Source organism: Lepisma saccharinum, chromosome 1, assembly GCF_977018435.1.
Source record: "Lepisma saccharinum chromosome 1, izLepSacc3.1, whole genome shotgun sequence".
Taxonomy (NCBI): domain Eukaryota; kingdom Metazoa; phylum Arthropoda; class Insecta; order Zygentoma; family Lepismatidae; genus Lepisma; species Lepisma saccharinum.
This window is the reverse complement of record NC_139229.1, coordinates 5,417,653-5,438,886: the sequence shown is the minus strand read 5'-3', so window position 1 is coordinate 5,438,886 and position 21,234 is coordinate 5,417,653. Positions and strand designations below refer to the sequence as shown.

Sequence of the window (21,234 nt, the reverse complement as noted above, 5' to 3'; positions counted from 1 at the left end):
TGTCAAATATCAACAACAATAAATGTTATTGTACTTACAACTTACATGTGGCTGTTTACGCCCAGCTACATGTCAATTATATTTGCAAATCTCGTTGCAAGGTTGATATCTACAGGTTTGTGTCCAGATGCCTTGTGGTACTTTTGTGCTGATAACGGAAGTATCTGAGGTTCACGTTGTTACATTACGGCTAAAACACGTACAACCACAGTAACAATCTAATGATGAATCAGTAGCGAATATACTGCCCTGTTCAGAGTTGCAAACTATTACATGTGTATCCGGTGCGTAGATAAACACAGTCGTCGCAGAGTTTGCTTTACTACTATTTATATCCCTGTATTCTCAACCATTTTTGTCACTTGCCTCATAATGCCCTCAATATGCATTATATTATGTGTTGCTTACCTTTGGAATTTTGAGTTCTTTCATTTATATTTTGTCATCTGTTCAGTGTGTCACAGACAACTAGTATCAGAAGGACAAAGTGGATAGACTAAATTGTAGATACCAACTTGGTAACTAGATTTGCATATATTTGATATGCAAGCTAAGAGAAAATTCGATATGACTACTTCCACTTGAAATCTATTTTCTTTCTACCATATTTCGTATAGTTTGCTTACTTCCTGTTAGGTTACAGAACGTGTTTTCTCGTTTTGCTTTAAGGTATATAATGTGGCTGATTGTAGCTATGTCATTTTTCACAGAATATGTGTGTTCCTGGCAACCCTGGAATGCATCGCTTCACGACGGGATATGATGTCACAAATGCAATCAAATATTGTGTGTGGTTGCCAGCATCCAGGTGGCAAAACGAGCTTTTTTGAACGACTGTAGCGCAGAAACGACGCACCAACGAGAAAAATGTTACTGAGAAAAGTTGTTTGCTTTGATGTTCTCTATACGTTTCCGTGGTCCGTGGGCGTCATTAAAATGACACCCTGTATATTACTTTCAGTTTAAGATTTAATTTTGGGAACATCTAAATGTACAACCAATCACTCAAGATCCTTTGCTTATATCTGGAGTTAGCATAAATATGGAATAATGGTACATCATTCTTCAAAATACACAAGCAACATTTTGCTAACATGTATTTACTCCAGATAGGAATTCAAAGTATAAGTTTCAAACCTATTGTGGTGTACATTATAAACTTTCTTGAGCACTTCATTTTGTTGCAGAAATACACACATTAATGATTGGTCATGTTTAGCTCTCCCCGTATATAGCACCAAGCCATGAAAACAGATTATGGGGATGTTGGGTTAGGGCCCCACACATTCTCAATCTCACACATTTTGGAGGTGATATGATCAGTACCATGCTCTGGCCACTTTCACCCACAGGTGATTTGAGGCTGGGTGAGCCCCGGAGCTGCTTTATGTGGGGGAAAATTCCTACCATTATTTTTGTATGTGAGCCTGTTTATGTAAAAATAGATTACTAATATCAAAATAGCTATGATTGCAAGAGAGTTATGTAGCTTTCAAAATATAATGAATAATTAAAACTTCCTTATGAACCTACACCAGTGCTCGAAACATTTACCTCAAAGCTAGGCGCCAGCTCTGAAAATCAGGTGCCAGGAAACCACCTACTAGCAATTGTGCATACTACAGTATGTTTCAAACCAGCATACATAAATCCATCGTTTAAAAACACACAGGATGTAAGAGAAAAATTAATGAAAATAGTCATAGACAATTTGCACGGTAATACTCATGGATCCCACTGAACAGGAGTAAGAGGAATGCATTTAGAATACTGGATTTACTGGATTGTGTAAGTAATTTTGAACTTTGGGGAAACCTAATTGTGCATTTCAAAGAGACAAAGTATTAGCTTGTGAGGAAATATAATTCAAGTGACTACACTCTTGTGCTGCTGCTATCAAACATGGAAAACATTGTACACATATGCAGGATACAAAAAGGTACAAATAATAAGATGATAAGCACATACGAGCATAATTATAATGCTAAGGAAACACCTGATGTGCCTAACCTCAATCTCGTAATCAATGATTACAAGATTAATGTACTTTCACCAAAAGTGATTCTGATATCTACAAATCTCTTATGTACTTTATTCTATAAATTATTTCTTTAAAATGATTTAAATCAAAGCACCTTGTGGACAAGTACAGAATGTGTTTCATGAACAAAACATCATGATCTCAGAAATACACAATCTGAGGTTAGGCCTTAATTAGCATTGAACTACAGAATGTCACATGCTGGCAGTTATACAGCAAAAAAACAGTTTTAGAGCAGTACCTTCCCAAGATGGAAGTCAGGAAAAACCAGGGAAGAAAAATGACACCCCAGTGGCTGTGAACAGTGTTCACATTCTCACCACTGGGGCTGGACCTAAATTTCATCCTCATTGTTAATAAAGGGAATTCCATTAATTTGGAACGATTTGAAATGTGAAATAAGGTTAAGTGTTTAATGTTTTTTTTTTCTTTCAGATTTTAACAACTTCAGCCTTTGCCAATTGCAACCATGGAAAGATTAACAATGGAGCAACGTGTTAAAGTTATCGAAGCGTATTACGAAAATGGACGTTCAAACAGAAATGCATTTCGGACACTTCGCGATTTTTTTGGTGAACAAAATCGACCAACTGAGAGTGCAATTGGCAAAATTGTTCGTAAATTCAAACAAACTGGGTCGGTGGCAGATGTGAAAATGCCAATGCCTGCTCGTTTACGCCGTTCAGCTGAAAACATTGCTGCAGTGCGCGAGAATGTGGCCACGAATCCAGACACCTCTATTTGTCATCGCATACAGGAATTGAACCTCTCCACAACAACGCTACAACGAATTTTGACAAAGGATCTGTCTCTACACGTTTACAAAATTCAATTGACACAAGAATTGAAGCCTCCTGACCATTTGAAGTGCCATAAATTCGTCAATTGGATGCACGAGCAAAAACAAGCCGATGATGATTTTTCGCAAAAAATCATCTTTAGTGATGAAGCCCATTTTCATCTTGGTGGGTTCGTTAATAAGCAGAATTGTCGCATTTGGGCTGATGAAAATCCAAGGAACATTGTTGAAAAGCTACTGCATCCACAAAAGGTCACTGTTTGGTGTGCATTTTTTGCTAGCGGAATCATTGGCCCGTATTTCTTCGAAAATAATGCCGGGAATTCTGTAACGGTCACAGGCGAGCGATACCGTGACATGATAACCAACTTTTTATGGCCTGAATTGAATGCTATGGATGTCGAAGATTTGTGGTTCCAACAGGACGGCGCCACAAGCCGCACAGCCAATGCAACAATGACTTTATTGAATGAGAAGTTCCCAGGTCGCATCATCTCTCGAAAAGTGATGTCAATTGGCCAAGACGATCGTGCGACTTAACCCCATTAGATTTCTTCCTTTGGGGTTATCTCAAAAGTAAGGTCTATGCCAACAAGCCAACAACAATTCAACAGCTGAAGGATGAGATAATAAGGCATATTGGTGAGATCGACGAGCAACTATGCAGAGATGTCATCAAAAATTGTGACCATCAAGTGGACGTGTGTAGCCGAAGCCTTGGCGGACATTTGGTCGATATTGTTTTTTTTCACACATAATTGTCATGCCTCTAATAACATGATCCAAAAGTGAAATAAATAAAGTACCACCAATAACACCGTTTTATTTACTGCTAACTTTGATCCGTCTTAATGGAACACCCTTTATTAGACAAAAGTCTCAGAGAAGAGACAAAATACGAAATAAACAAATGGGAAATGGCAAAAGTGATGTTATTTTTTAGAAGCACACTTAATTTATTTCAAACTTGTGGAATTTAATAAAACACTTAAAGACTTTTTGTATACACCTTCAAAAACTGCAATCCATGGTTCTGATTTCGCACAAACATCAAGTCTGCTTCAGATTTGAATACCCATGCACAAAATAGATTGATATTTTTTTGCAAAAATTTATGCTACCTATGGTGTGCAGGCTATGTGAAAAGGGTGAATCAAAATAATGAGTTAACTAGACAAAACATTCCTGCATAATTATAGAATAAAGATTACTGCATAATTATAAATAAACATTATCTAAAAATTGTACAGTTCTTTTTTTTACACGAAAAGCATTTAATATCAACTTTTTAATGCTAAATTCAGGATTTAAAATTTTCACAGGTAAAAACTGTAATAAACTAATACCTCAAAACTAATGCTATTATTTCAGAATTATAAGAGATGTACAGAAGGATGAGGAAGGTTTGTTTGTTTCAAGTCCACTTTATGCACAGAAAGGCTAATCGAGACTGGACCTACAGTTTAAAGTGGGAACCAAACCACCATGTGCCTTTACCAGGTAACGAACAAGGATGAGGAAAGCATTTTAAAAATCTGGAAAATGAGTGTGAACGTAAAAATGAAGTTTGTTTGGAGAGAGTGTTTAACTTTTAGAAATTTCATGAAAAGCCATTTGTGCAACTGGTCATGTTTATAAATAATTGATGTAACATTTCGGGAGAACACATGTTCCCTTCATCAGAAGATGTATGCATTGTCACGATTATGCTATTATCAAAATTTCACATTCCAAACATGGGCCATTTGCGCTGTGTGGGTAATGATATTGGAACAAAATGATCAGAACTTATACCAACAATAACTTGGGTGTCCTTAAGGTTCTGTCAAACAAGTTTAGCTCTATAAATCTGAACCTAAACTCTGAAAATGAAACCATTCTAACCACACATATCGAGCGTGAACCATGCCTCAAAAGTGAGCGGTCACCATTGACCACAATCCTTTCCTAATAATTCTTAACAAATTTACCAGTCCTAAGAGTTCTAATGCACGATAATCTTGATAAGCATAAAAAATATAGAATAGACTACAGCTTTTATTTTGATTCAAGCCATAAACAAAATAAAGCCAGCAATTGGGAAATATGTATGATCTAATAGGAAAAAGCACTGCGGTCAGCTCCACATAGGAACCACGTATATCAGTGAAGTACTATCTCAGGGTTGATAAAAAAGGGAAAGGGTGGAATCACACTAAAAACTACTTCATCCTGCATGAGAACAATGCACAAATCCAATGCTTGTACTGTCACAGACATTTCAGCATTGTAGCAATTCCATTGGAAGTAAATTAGGTCATTACAGGCCAGAAGTGTCAGTGACTGTACACCCAGCCCTCTTCCCAGATATAGCACCTTGACCTTGTAAGCATGTTGTTTGCATGTTCTAAAGTTGACCCATTATGAGTCAATTGTGATTTAGAAGAGTACTCTAAAGGCATTGAAATATTATGGGCAAAAGCATTACTTCCGCCATTGAAAAATGTAATTCCCTTTAAATACACAAAAAAATACATCTTATTTATCACAAGGTGACTTCAAAGCAGTAGAATATGATGTATAAATGATATTGATGATTATGTTGAAATGTGTTTTTAGCTTTATGAATATGATATATTGCAGACATCAAAACTGCATTGTAGTAAAAAAAATGTTAGAAACGATACATGTAACTTCACAGTACTGCTCTACAATAATAAACCCCACTGCTACTAGTAAGCAGATTATGTGAACTGCAAGGGATGTACTGGACTCATATACTGCAAACAGCACTAATCCAGATATAATTACGGAAAACCATAACCAAATAATAATCTAAGACTATGGCCTTGTGTTAACACAAGCTCCTCATGACAAACTTAACTGTGGACTGGCAAAATGATGTGCATTGGAAAATTAATTTGTGATGTTTATTTTTTTATTCCACATTTGTTTACAAATTTACTTCGTAAATATACGGCGAATTGCAAGCAAATTTCCAAAATACCATGAATTTGAACGTAGCTGTGAATTAAATATACAATTGTGTAACAATGAGCCACATCCCAGCTCAATCTGAACTATATATTTAAGAATGCCACCCATGTACGTGAAATTTTTAAATAAATAACTTCTCTAACTGTTGCCAAAGAAATACAATTCTTAGATACGGCCACGCACTTCCAGTTTGTTTTCGCAATCCAATTTAATTTAGCCACCTATGGAATATGAAAGATGGGGGTGTCACTTTTACAAGGTATACATTGAAAGAAGAGAGAAAGAATTCTGAATACATACCCAGTAAAAGCAATTTCAGCTCTTTCCTTGCGTCACGTTTATCCCTCCGAAGTTGCCTTTCGATTTCTTGGTTTATCCTCTTCTGCTCCTTGGCTTCTTCCGAAAGGCAACACGCCATATTCATTACCTCGGAGGGTTGCTTAGCCAATATTATCTGTACCCTGCCGTTTTCGTTGCCGTGATGGAAGTAATTCTGCAGCCTTAGAGCTTTCTAACCACGTTTCACTCCTAGGAAAGAAAAAAATACAATATTCACCTTCTGCCTTCAGTTAACACATTCACTCACACACGCACGCACACATCTAACCACCACAGAAAGCCTACTTTGCTTTCCTCCCTTTCTGGGTGTGGTACAGACGACGCAATACGTCTTCAACGCCCTTTCTCAGGAAAGGTATTTGGGGCCGGAAATCTCGATATATATACACGGGAACAAAGTCACGTTTCCCCTTAACAATCCTATTACCTTAATTCGATTTACAAACCCAATATCTCTACATGCACGTGTTTATTAATAAGATTAAAATAGAGAGCAAATGGTGAACTTCTAGGGGGAAAGTCAAAGCTTGGAGCAGCCCATATTTGATTAACAGCTTAAGGCAGAAAATTCATTTAAACGTATATATACATCAAAATAGTATACTACAATATACTTACAAGCAAATTCATCTATGCCGTCAACAGTTTCACATATATACAACATCCGATACACACTATCGGTAGTCTACGCCTACCCCAAGATGGCGTCACTGAGATCCCGAATTCCCATCATGCAAAGGGAATAAAATAAGTAACTGCAATCAACTTCGCGCAAGTTATATGCATCCACTGATATTTTCAACATATTCTAAATATTTTATGATTCGCGGCTTTAAAACTGAATAAGGTTTAAATAACACATTTTTCACGAAACATTAAGAAGCCACTTGTTATTTATTTCTCAAATAAATAGTGTTTCCCCACATGATGTCAATGATGAAAAAAATGCAATATTGGGATTTGAACTCCTTTTTATATCAATTTATCGTTTTGGAATTATGAAATTAGATTTAATATTTACATAGCAATTGGAAATAAACGAGCATAATATCTCAAAAGTCGTGCTTTCTGAATGACATCTTGCAAATCTAACAGATTAAAAAGTCACGAATTTCTTCCTCAGTTATTCCCAGCAAGTGTTGGGGAACTACACGAGAATTTTGCCTTTTCTTGCGTGTCATTAAAACAATACTTCCGAGTTCCGCATCGTAATTTAAATACATTTGGTAATAAGTATACGATAAATTTATAAAGTAATAATTCTGATTACGGCTTTTTACGCAAGCAAACAAGAATACAGTGGTATGCGCTGGAGGAGTTATTGCTACTGTTTTTCGTAAGTTCTGTAATTTAGTTTTACTCTTTTTTCCTCCGTGAGATTTTTAAAAAGAAAATTGAGCCAAAGAAGACTTAAATCTCATAAGCTTTCACTTCGGGCACGCTACTGGACGATGGTCGTTCATCCTTTCCAGTAATTTACCCCCTTCCCCTAACACCCACCCAAAGCTTCCTCAACACCACGTAAATTTTTTCACAAAGACCCAATTTAGGAATTATTTTTATTCTAAATTTCCCTTACACCGTGGACTCCGCAGGATTTTTTTCCAGGGAGGGGTAAGGAAGGTTTTTTTTACCCACGGGGTGGGAGGCCAGCGAGGCATATTTTCTCACATAATATTGTTGCTCCCTCAAAAACACGCTTTGAATTAAAAGTGATCATGTTTCTGCAGCACCCTTCTAATAATTAACAAATTGCTGTAGCTGAAATTAAATAATATGTGTAAAATATAAACTTTTAGATATCTGCGTGTGTTGGATTTATTATTTTAATTTATTGAAAATCCCCCCCCCCCATTCTTATGACGCAGTCTGCGCCATTATTTCCTCTTGTGCCCCCTTGCTGTATATGTGTAAGTCCACGTCTACATACCCTGTCTAAGCCTAATCTAGTTGTAGATTACGCGGTCACCGAGCCGGTAATACACGATTATTTAGTGGCGTGCCCAAGGGGGAAGTCGATGGGGGCCATAAGCTTCCTCCTTTGGACCAGTATTCGTTAAAGAAAAGAACTTCAAAGGCAGGAAAAGATTGCAAAAGGAAGGTTTACTACTTAAAGTATGCATAACTCTCTCCTTTCATTGATTGATTGAGTTTGGTGTTTTAATTTGATTTGATTTGATTTTAAAATTTTTGGTGCGTCAGCACTTAGGCCACTTTGCACCCGTCACACTATACGGGGTCCAGCCCCTTATCGTTACAAATAACAACTCTAGCGTTGCATAAATAAAATCCTAAAATATTCTGACTTCCGTTAAAAACTGAGGCTGTAAACGGGCACTCAGCACACATAAGGACAAAAACCAGGACAACACACACAAAATTATACTGGCCATAGTACCAGTCGTCAGAGCCACGTTAGTCTTCAGTCCAGGGTGCACTACGTGGAAGTGAGGTTGACTTTTGGGTGCCTACGTGGAAGGTCACCCCTTACATCCCGTTTGGTGTTTTAAGCCCACTTTTATGTACAGTGAGGTTAATCGGGACTGGGCCTACAGTTTAAAGTGGAATCGGAACCACTATGTGCCCGGGACCCCTTGAGTACAAGGCGACGACGCTACCACTGCACCACTTGGGAGGCACATCTCCTTTAAAAATTACTTGGCAAGCCACTGCGACTATCATCCTCTGTGGCAAAATGGTTAGCGTAACACGCTACGAAACCAGATTCGAATCTTGATTATCCCATCCCATCATAATCAGATTTTCACGCATCCTCATCGTCGTGATTAACCCAAGAGGAAGAACGCCACGGGCCGTTCAAGATAAAATTTTCACCTGGGAGGTGGATTTCACCTTAGTCTCCACTTTCCACCACTCCTCAATAAAAAAAACCTCGACCGTTATAATGAGGATAAATGTTAACCTTATTTTTAAAACACATTAAGTGTTACCGTTAAAGAACAAGTTTGTTGTAGTTATGTATTTAATACCTAAATATGATAACCTAAATAATATTATCTCTTAGCTTAAATTGCTACATAATTTTGCAATATGCTTATTAAGTTATGCCGATTAATTCTTGTCTACATAAATATGTCTCTTTTTTAAAACAAATAGCCTCCATTATATAATCAGAAATAAGGTTTAGGCGTTACTAAGGGCGACACCCTGTTTTGGCAAGAGTCAACCACCCCTTAAGAAGGCAATGTAAAATAACAAAAATAGTCAAACAGAAGATATTGCTACAACGATTTCATATGTTGTTACTGATTGCAATGCAATTTGGAGCATTCCACGAAATGTGAACGTAAACACAATGAATTCATAAGGAAATTATTATTGTTTCTAACTGCATTAAGGTTTAGGTGTTTGTGAAAGAGGACGTTTTTTTCTCAAATGAAACGAAATAGCCTATCTTTTTCAGCATGGATATTATTACTGGTAGTTTCTAGCTTTTATATTTTTTGAGGATACATCAGGGGGTGTCCAGACACCTTGTAACCCCCGTGCGCACGCCTATGCTTTCGGATCTGAAATAAAGCAGCGCCTTCACACGTGTGATCAATTCGTAACGGCAGGAGCAGACGTATACGTCAGAACGAACGCAACAGTAGCCCCGTCTAGTTGGCTGCACTTTTTGACACTCGGTGCAGTGCAGGTGTATCCAGTCCATAGGCGCAGACTCCATGGGGCTTGGGGGGGGGGCTCTAGCCCCCCCAATGTTAACGATGTGGGGGCAGAGCCCCCCAAATAATTTGCTTAAGAGGATCTAATGTATTACTTTGCTTCTCTTGTAAAGTTTACTCTGAATTGTGCTACATGAATTTAACTTTAAATACACATTTGAAATGTTCTACACCATCAACGCTGGGGTAGCTGAGACCGCTAAACCATCACCTTTGGTGGCGGGCTATGACCAGAGACAGCAAAACACATGAGGGAGGTTATCTAAGTGTTCCCCTCCGATTTCCATGAAACTTGGCAGGTGTATAGAGGGACGCAAAGGAAGAAATACGTGTTTTTTTGTTTTTTTGTTTCGGCTAAACACGCTTCGTTACCCTGCTCTGGTCCGTCTATTGTTATGGCCATGCCTATCCGGGAACAACGGTGTCTATGAATTCAGCATCTCTATACAGTTGCACTGCGTTTGGTACCGACAATCCTACAGTTATGTGCTGCGTGTGTTCCAATTATATGTGCGTGTTATTCCTATGCCTGGTTTACGTGGTTTCGGGGTCAGATTCCCACTTCTATTTGTCCTCATCTTGACATTTGAGGGGGTGTTTGCCTCATCAAACAGTTTTTTAGCTGAAACAAAAAAACACGTATTTCTTCCTTTAACCCTCTCTATACACCTGCCAAGTTTCATGGAAATCGGAGGGGGACACTTAGATAACCTCCATTGTAAGTATATAATTGTGAGTATTGTTAACATCAGGGCCGGATTAAGGGAGCTATTGATGCTGCCGCATTAGGCCCATTCCTGAAATAGGCCCAGATAAAAACAGTTGAGAATTTTCCGAAAGCTGGACACTTTTCTTTTACTATATTAACCTGAAAATAAATCTTAGAATGAAATTTGGAGCCCCAATTTCGGACGCCTAGACACAGCGTTACTTATTATACAGTTACTATTATTCTTTGAGCTGTGACGTAACTATAACGTCGTTGTGTTTATTGTTCAGCGAAGATTCCAAGTTAATTTTATCAATTTTACGATAAACAGTTTACATAGTAATTTAGCTGCGTTTTTTGCAATATCTTGGCGAGTGTTCCCATTTTATTATTGTTCGGTAAGTGCGACGTAGTAAAATTTTCACCTTGAAAGTTAGTTGTACAGAAAAAATCGACGGTATGCAGCATCAAGCCCAATTTCGTCTTAATCCGGCCCTGGTTAACATTTTTACTAAAGAGTTTCAAAAGACGATGTGCATGAACTAGGGGAGTGGATGGGACGTTCGGGCTATAAATGACTCTCACATGACATTCAGAACGAGATCATTGATATAATAGGGAGATCTGTTTCGCGGTCCGTGGTAGCAGATATTAAAAGTCGGGAATGTGAACAATTGACATTCTGCATTCGAACAGTGAATGAAAATTTTGATATTTTTTAGGAATTCATGGGCTTTTACGAGATTCCGAACAGAGCCCAAAACTTTAAAAAAGGGAGGGAGTGAGTCATTCATTAATTTATTTCAGTGATCAGAGCCACCCCCCCCCCCAATAATTTTGACAAGTCGGCGCCCCTGATCCAGTGTCAGGGTGGTGCAAGGAAATGACGTTCAACCAACTAGACGGAATGCGGTGTTCAAGCTCAGAAGATTCATCAAATGCCCGTCTTCTGCTTCTTTAAACGGTCATTTGATTAGTTAGCACGCACCATACACCAAACGCACACCGATCCGGAAGGTAGTGTAGACGGTTCAGACACAAATACACTGATTGACGCTTCGGCGCAAAAGGAGTCAAAGCGAGTCAAAAAGTGCAGCCAACTAGACGGAGCTAGTGATATCAGTGTTCTGTAGTTTCCAAGAACATAAAAAGATGACACCACCTTTCATATATTACAATTATATCTATATTTATATATTTATTTACACGAGTGCAAAATATCTAATAATAATTACACTACACAAAAATATTTTATTAACATATTTGTAGGTATGATATATTTTTCGGTACACTTTGGAATTTATATGTAGTGAATTTTAATACTTCGCAATAATTTTGTTCACAATCATTAATTAAATAAATTTCCATCACTTAAAATTTATCAAACCTGATTCACGATATGTGTTATCTAATTTATCATGTCCTGTTTTTTGGAAGAGCACTTTGCGGGTGTATTATGTCCGTGCTCTAATATATTGATCGAACACAAGGACGTAATTAAGGAGGAGGTTCAAGGGGTTCGGACCCCCCTCCAAAAGATTTACCAAGAACTTAAATTAAGTAATCAAAATATAATTGTTTAGCATTTGTTACATAGTCCAAGGGCGTATCCAGGGGTCCGGACCCCCCCATAATTCGTTTCATATTTTTGAAAATACTATGATAGATTCAGCACACTTTGCGATGAGACACTTGATGTGGCGTATAGAAGATTCTCTCTGTTTGCACGGTTTGTGGTTTCTGAAAATAACATCCACTAAAAGTTTCTTTTTAGTTTCACAGTGGGAAGTGATATATCAGCTGAAAATCTGACTTCAGAGAGAAACTGTTTTGGTGTAGTTTAAGTGAAGTTTGTGTGCCTTTTTTAAGAAATAATACATGCAAAATCGAAATACTGAAAACAAATATATTACTTACCAGGCAGTAAAAACAAACTATTGTCAGTGTGCAAAACTCGATTTTTAGAAAAACATGATTCACTTCATGTTTTTGTTAAATTTCTTAAATCTTAAGTGGAGCTATCCGAGTGAACCATCCCAAGCAAGTGACCTTCTAGCTTCAGTTGAAAAGGGGACTTCCTTAATTCTACTCTGTGAAAAGGTTTTCAATTTTACTGTACAGTTGTCAAAGTGTTTAGAGCCCTCATAATGATTTAGCCTATTCTCTTTCTCAAGCAAGAGCAGTGGCGCAACCACAGGGGGCATTGCCCCCCAACCTTCGACGGAAGTCAATTCTAGGAGGGCAAACATGACGGCCAAGTGCACCTGAAAGGGGGGGGGGGGCACAGAGGAGAATTGCCCCTTTCGATTTCAAATTTTATACAAATAAAAGTACATTTCGTAAAATTTTCTTGCTCGCTTCGCTCGCAAATACTTTCCTTCTTTTCTCAGGTTCGGCAAGTTCAGAGTCGTAGCTAGCTGGCGGCGCGAGTCGGCCATGGGTGCCGAATGATCTAAATGAAAAGAAGTTGTGAAAGAGAAAATGCCTTGGCGCCCCGTTATATTATTTGCACCCTACTAAGGGCAAATAGGGGAGGGGGGACATTTACGACCAAGGGAATCTGCCCCCTTCGATTTCAAATCTTATTCATGTTAAAATACATTTCCCAAAATTGCCTTGCTCGCTACAATCGCAAACCTTGCTTATCTCGGTATCGTCAGGTTCAGAGCCGTAGCTGGAGGCGGCGGGAGTCGGCCATGGATGCCGAGAGATCTAAAGGAAATAAGTTTTAAAAGAGAGAATGCCATGCCGTCCAGTGAAATTGTTACTGCCCTATTACATCAATATTGTTTTCAATTGCAAACATTGCATCTAAAAATTTTCTTGTTCGCTTCGCTCGCAGTATAATTCTTTTCTGTAATGTAATGTAATGTATTTAAATAATATGTGTTGTATATATGTATTGAATAAACTTTGAATACATACACAATTAATGTTAGCATGTTGAATATGTATTTTCTTCTTTTATGTCGCTCCATGTTGCATGTGTGTAAAACATGTAAATGAAAGTTACACATGTTCTATATACAAAAATAATTATCTTCGGAATGCATTTATCATTCATTTTCTGCCATTCAAAAATGCAGTTTGTGTCCTTGTTTACCATTATTAGCTATTGTGAAATTGACGGTGTTGAAAAAATATTTCAAATCGTTTGTTCCAAACAAATGCTTTAGTACCGACTTCAACCCCCTCTTTGCGTAATTCATGAAGATAATAACGTCTTTGATACTACTACTAACTAGTAATAATAATAATAATAATAACAATAATGCCATTATTATTGTTATTATTATTGTTGCTGGTACGTTTATCCTGGTACTTGCCCCCCCCAGACAAAAATTCGTGGTTGCGCCTCTGTGCAAGAGACATTACAGAACTTCTTTAGAGACTTCGGGAGATTTTAGATGAAGAGATTAGCCAAATATTTCAAACTGCTTCTGAAAAGTGTCAACAGACATGTGATTCAAAGAATAAAATAAATAAATAAATAAAACACGAGAACTACCCTCGTACTAATGTAGAAGGGGCAACCCCTGCGTTGGGGGATGGGCGGCACCTGTCTGGACCCCTCAAATTTTCTTTCTGGATACGGCCCTGGCATAGTCGATGGTTATTTATTTTCGCTAGGAATTTGGCTCTGTTCATGCGGCTTTGAAGGACAGTTCCAAAGATTCATTATAATATGCATAAAATATTTATCAGCAATTTTGCTTTTCGTTAATTGTAGAGGAAAAGGTCTAAATATGGGTCCCCTTTTTATGTTGTCATTTTCGGAGGAAAAACATTAATATAGCAAGCACCTGCTTTTAAAGTGCATATCGTTAAAATATATACTTAAATGTAATATCATGCTAAAGTATAGAGGGTCTCCACTTTTTTTTTTTTTTTTTTAAAAAAAAGCAATTTCCAAAAAATGGTAAAATGATGTATTTCAAAATTGTGGTCTAAATATGGGCTACTAGTGACAATATCACAAGAAGCAATTAAAATTTAAAAAAAACAGTCATTTATCGCTAAAACATTATAAAATTCATATTTATGAATAGGTAATCTGTTGTTTTGAAAATCACGCGGAATGGGAAAAATCGAAATTAAGAAAAACATCCAAATATTTGTTGAAAATGTGATCTCAACATTAGATCTCATGTCATAGCCCATATTTAGATCATCACGCTATTTTTCTTCTTCAATTTATTTTCGCTCTCTGTGGTACATATTTCTCAAACAAATCATGGCATTATAAAAGCCCACATTTGTTTTATGTACCGCGAATATCATAACCTATACAAAGCAGATGAGAATTCAGAAAACGCTGAGTTAAAACATACCTGCAAAAAGTTTTCGGAGGTGGCAATTCTTATAACACCGTCCAAGGCCGAAACTAACCACCACTTTCTCTTGTGAATTGGCGCCGCAACCTTTGTCCTTGACAGATAACCAGTTCCAATAGCCTCTGCCAGGCTGCTGAACCCGGTAGCGCTGATAACTACAAAACTCATATTTAAACCTTCGCCCATATTTAGACCTTTTCCTCTAATAGTGATCACCGTACGACCATTTTTACCTATTACAATTAGATCTGAGTCATTTTTTCTTATTCAAAAAATATTCGATTCATTATCAATTTGACATTAATTTCCTTGCCAGGGCAGCTTTTTTCATTCAAATTTTGAAGATCTTAACTACACGTAAGCTAAATAATAAATACATGCTGTTATATATTTATTCTTTCAGCATCTTCTTACCTATTCATGTAATAATAACAATACAATATTAATTAATTTGCATATGTAATTAATATTACTTCAACATAATTAATCTAATTATATTATTATTATTATTATTATTGAAATACGTGGTCGGATCCCCCGAAATTAATTTCTAGATATGTGCTTGATCGAACAATATTGATGTCGTCAAAACTCATTGAATCTTAGCAGCTGAATACAGAAAGGCCCGCTTGAGACGAAAACATTTTCTTTAGCATTTTTCTTAACATTTACGCCATGACCAAAATGCTATCGTGTAAAGTGAGAAATCTTATGGCATTTCAGTTACCATGGCATATTTCATGGCATTTCTCAAAGATAGGATCGATCCTATTTCTGTACCATTTTTCGTAGCATAACCAATCAGAAGCGACCCCTAGGTCACGAGTGCAGATATAATGGCGGCCACGTAAGATGTAAACAATGTATCACTTCACACTTTTAACAGACTGTAACTATTCAACCGAAAGGAATGACGTTTCGTATTAAATGGTTTTAGGTATAAAAGAATGGCGGTTATTAAATACATACTTTATAGCGTTTACTGTACACGTATGGAAGAATATTTTAGTTTTTTCGATAGTAAACACCGTGCACTCACCACAGACGGTGTAACTCGCCGTGCCTTTCGTCGTCATAGAAACGATTATTATTGCCACTGTTACTAATATTAGCTATTATTGTTATAATAACAATTTATTATTATTATTATTATTATTATTATTATTATTACTACTGTGGCCGCGGTGGCTCAGTCGGTAACGCGTCTGACTACCATGCTAAAGGTTCCCGGGTTCGATTCCCGGCCGGTTCAAATCCGGGAACTTTTCTAACGTTGGAAGCGGCCCTGGCGCCCACCCAGCGTCGAATAACATGCGTAACTGGGGGAAACCCTGGGGGGTAAAGGCGGTCAGGGGCGTGATGCTGATCACATCACTACCACTCACGACCGGATCAAGAAAGTGTGGGGCGTTACGCCCTATACGCCTTCATGGAGTGGTGCTATGCACAGGGGAGCACTTTACTTCTTACTTTTTTATTATTAGTTACTGCTACCACTTTACAAATCATAATTAAAATTTAATTGAAAATACTTTGGCGTTGTATACAAGTTCAGACTCGAGTCTACTACCGTGCGTCCATTTTCTTGCGAGGCCGAGAGATCGGGAGAAGTGCGGCGGGCGGCGATAGTGGAGATACCGACATTTTCGACCAGTAACGCCCGCTTATTTTTATGGACATATCTTAAGCATGCAGACATTAATATTGCAAAACGAGCACTAACCTGTGCTATAAGAGTTGTTCAAAGTGATGTCCACCTACATTCACACATTCCTGGCATCGTTTGATGAAATTTTGATTCGCACGCAAAAGTTCTTCCGTAATTCTTCCAAGTTTTGCCCTTATATTGTATTTTAGTTCGTCGATACTATGAGGGTTATTTTAGACTCTATTTCACCCAGTACGAAATTAACACGCTCTTGGTTCAAGGTCTGTTCCTCATTCCATTCGCAGCTCTCTCCAGGGCACCTGTAGTCGCGAAGGAAATAACAACTCGACCTCGGAGCTTTCAGATTGGAAGCAATGCTCACGAAAACCATTGACTTTTAACGGTTTAGTCTGCAACGTAATCTGGATACAGTGTTGCTCATTCGAAACCTCCAAACGATTCCGAGCGAAGAAAAGCGCTTTAGAGACGCAGCCAGAAATTTCAGGACGAGAATAGATTTTCGCACCACCTGCACAGAATTTACACCTTCCCGAACAAATGTTGCTTCAATATTTAGATATGTAAGAAATAGTATGTAACTATACCTTCTTTTCCTTTGAATCTAATATAGTAATTCTATGAACAGTGTTTCTTGGAACTATGCGGAGGGAAAAATGAGAGAGCTTACCATATCTACGTATTTGTCAAGCAATCGAAAGTAAACAAGCGATACGTATCTTTCATATATGTATACGTACATTCGCCTTTCATGAAATTGAAAACTCGTTTCCTTTGAGCGTACAAATTCATTTCGTTGTATGTGAATTGTATTGGAGGAACCTTAAACTGGAAGGTGACCGATTGCCTCTAAAAATGGGCAAAGGGCAGCGGCGGCGCCAGGGGGGCGCATCCCCTAATTTTCTTCCGCACCCCCTTCAGCACCCCATATTCAAAATCTATGTTGAAAGCATTAACTCTTACAGTGTCATATGTCGTAGTCACATTGAGCGCCCGAATGTTAGGTATTGTAGTGAAACCGCTGTTATTGCATACAACAGCCAAGCATTGAAATAGAAGCTGCATATATTTTCCTCTACTGTTGGCAGTCTCTATAAAGATCAGTATTGTTGTTAAGAATTGTTTCTTCTTTTGTTTTAAGTGGCCTGCTCGTGTTTTTCGATATTTGCCTGTAGCTCAGCGAGTTCTTTTTTTTTTTTTTTTTTTTTTGCATTGTTGTTAAACGGTTTTATTGTCCACCTAATACTTGTTGTTCCTCTTTTCTCCAAGTTGCACTGGAACAAAAATTTCAGGTGCTTTCAAGATATCATAAGGTGGTGCTCGGAAAATTATTTAACGCGAGTTGTATCGTGATGGGTAGTTTAAAGTCCGCACGTTCATTATATCCCCAGCGATTAACAAAGGGAGCGGTACTCTTCGTTAAAAGAAACACCCAAGGGGGCGGTTTTCTCTTGAAGTAGAAACAAAGAAACTGGAGTAGGAAAGCGATGTTGCCAAATTGAAGAAGAGATAAAGAGGCAAAGCAGAAGGAAATGATAAAGAAAAAGAAAAAGAAAGAGAAACAAAATTAAAGAATATGGAAAGATAAAAGAAATACAGATAAAGATTAAAAAGGAAGTGTTTAAGGATATTATCGAAGGGGGAGAGAAATATCCAACTCTTACATATTAGGCCTTAATTGACACGAGGGTTCTAGGAGGGGGGATTCTGAATTAAACGTGGGAGGCAGTATCCAACTCTAGGTCTTACATTATGGCTGGTATTTTAGTTAGAGGGGGATTGAACATTAAATTGGGGGGTATCCAATTCTGTGTATTATTATTGTCTTAGACTGTTGCGGAAATTCTGGTGTGGAGACTGAGAATTAATTTTTTGGAGGAGGCAATGCTGTCTAAAATTAGCATGGAAATTTTGGTGGTAGGATTGAGTATTAAATTTAAAGGAGGAAATAGGAAGCTCTTGATAAAGTGTTGAATCTTAGATTGTCGAGAGATTTCTGTAGTGGAGACAAGAAATGTAAAGAAAATGTGTTTCATGAAAGGGTTGCCGATGGGGGCATAATAAACGCGCGGACTTTACCTGTTAGTACGTTCTATGTGTACCACGTAACATGTTTGGTAAATTACATTTTCAGACTTTGCCGAGGAGCCCAATGTTCGCGAAGAATGTTACAGTTCGTTGATGGGGATTGTGCGGCAGAAGGGGATTTTGACAATGAAGTTGCCGTGGAATTCGCGTTTTGTCCTGACACCAAAGCATCTAGGGCAGACGGAAGATAGCCAGTGGCACAAAAGCAGAATGTCATTACCCTCCCCCCATCCAACCTTGGTGGGAAATAAATTCTATGGAGTGGGGGCGAGGGGATCAAACATTGAAGTAAAAAAGCAAAGCTAGCAGAATCTATGAGTAGCAGCACAAAATGATACACAAGATGGAATTAGTGTTCATGTATTTCTTTATTTTCTCGTCCAGACCAGACGGCCAAGGACATTCTGGGTGGGGGAGAGGCAATTGCCATCCTCTATTTCAAATTTTATGCAAATAATAATATTTCGTATTTTTTTCCCCGTAAATTCGTAAAAGTTCAGAGCCGTAGCTTAGGGGCGGCGAACAATCTCAATTAAAACGTTATAAAAGAGAGGCTGCGCCCCCTATTAAATTAATATTGTTTTCACTTTGCAATAATTTGGATCTAAACAATTTCTTGCGAGCGAAGCGAGCAATATCATTCTTTTCTGTAATTTATTGTAAATTACCAGAGAGACAAGTAAGACCAACTATGCACAGTATACTTCAGACTGTTACTGCTAAGCAGTTTGGTCTTAAATGCATGAACAATTATTTGGATGAAAAGAAGCGCGCATTTCAGAGATTTATATTATTCTTGCTGTTGGTTTGTTATGAGGCAGATGAATTGATTATGTAATACATATAAATAATATGTTATATATATGTATTAAAGGAACTTTGAATACCTACACAATTTAGTGTTAACATGGAGCATAAGTATTTTCTTATTTTTTACATCGCTCCATGTTGCATATGTGTAAACATATGTTGTACAGTCACGGACACTTCTGGGTTGTTGTAGTTCCATTAAAATTCAACGGAGATGTTACAATCCAGAAGTGTCCGTGACTGTACATGTCATATGTACATATGTACAAAAATAATTATATTCGTCATGCTTTTTCTGTCTTTCAAAAATACAGTTTGTGTGCTTGTTTTTAATTAATAGCTAATGTGAAATTGAACGTGTTGAGAAAATATTTCAAATCGTCCAACACAAATGTTTTAGCACCGACTTCTCTCCTTTTTGTGTTATTTACGAGGATAACGTCTTTGATACTACTTCTACTACTATTACTGAAAAACTCAATATGCTGACCAAGGCAGAAACGTTACGTTTAGTTTATGTTTTATAATAAAATAAATTTCTGCCTTGGTCAGCATATTGAGTTTTTCATATCATGGAAACAAGGCTTAATGGTGTTACTATTACTGGTACTACTACTACTACTACTACTACTACTACTAATAATAATAATAATAATAATAATAATGCCGTTACTAAATTATTATTATTATTATTATTGGCACGTTTATCCTGGTACTTGCTCACCCCCAGACAAAATTTCGTGGTTGCGCCTCTGCTAAAACATGCATGTACGTATATTTCATATGCTTTCTTTATTTTCAACATCGCAACCCTTAAATTTTATTCCGCTCCCCCTCAGCAACCCCTAGCAGTGGCGCCGCCACTGGCAAAAGGGACATTCCACTAAAAGTGGTCCTACAACATGTCAATAACAAAGAATTAATATTGAAATTATTATTGTTTTTAATTGCGTTAAGGTTTAGATGTTTGTGCATGCATACAATTTACACATTTCACCAATAAAAGATACTATAGTATCTGAAGCCTATGTGCTTCACAGATAAATGAAGTGAAAGTTTGTTACATTTTTAAAGCGTCGCACACGTAACGCACTTTTGTTGATGCTTTCATGCATTCAACCTATGCCACCACACCCAAGTTTTCTTTCATTTGTTACCAGACACCAGAAGGTATTTCATAATTCTATGAAATCAGTTCAATATGAATATTTTAATCCAATCTCATGTCTAGAACCTTAAATGTTGTGTGTAAAATATCACACATGTAACGCTTGAATTGATATCCTAAGAAAAACGAGAGGAAAAAGTACCTACTGTTTCAATTAGTACTGTAGTTCAGTAGTAGCAGCTACGAAGAAGCAATACACTTGACGAACTTAAGGAATTTAAATGGGGAAGAAAATAACTGGCCGCACAAATAATCATACCACTTCACACTGCAAGAAACTGACGTGTAGATCTGATTGGTTTTTCGCAGTTACAGCTTTCTGACTCAAGTGAATCAAAATGTCAAAGGCTCAAAGTGCAACAGACATACACTATTCTCTTGCTCGGAATATGCAACAACATTCTTCGTCTCAAAATCAACACACGCTTATACACAATCCACACAATGGACTCTTGCTTTTTACGTGCCTATTGTGAGCGTAATTATCTTTGCACTGGTTGAGAGTTATTTTATGTCGCGCCGTAAATCCCGTATAATACGAGCAGAGGACGAATGTGATCACGTAAAGCGCGTATCAGAATTAAGCTGTGAACGATGATTTTAAAAAGCTATTAAAAT

General features: G+C 37.5%; 1 protein-coding gene across 7 annotated transcripts in view; it reads right to left on the bottom strand.

Annotated features, from left to right (window-relative positions):
* Galphaq (G protein alpha q subunit) overlaps positions 1–20,954 on the bottom strand; it is an 88,428-nt gene extending 67,474 nt beyond the window's left edge. For 5 of the 7 annotated variants that reach the window (XM_083128800.1, XM_083128789.1, XM_083128771.1 and 2 more), the window contains exons 1-2: positions 6,774–6,878; positions 6,117–6,344 (exon numbers count right to left, since the gene is read on the bottom strand). In XM_083128800.1, coding sequence (XP_082984926.1) covers positions 6,117–6,240 — 124 coding nt within the window. In that variant the 5' untranslated portion in view covers positions 6,241–6,344; positions 6,774–6,878. Of the gene's footprint in view, positions 1–6,116; positions 6,458–6,773; positions 6,879–20,762 lie in introns of those variants that run through there. The other 2 variants (XM_083128784.1, XM_083128778.1) reach the window with 2 other exon arrangements.
* Positions 20,955–21,234: the final 280 nt, after the last annotated feature.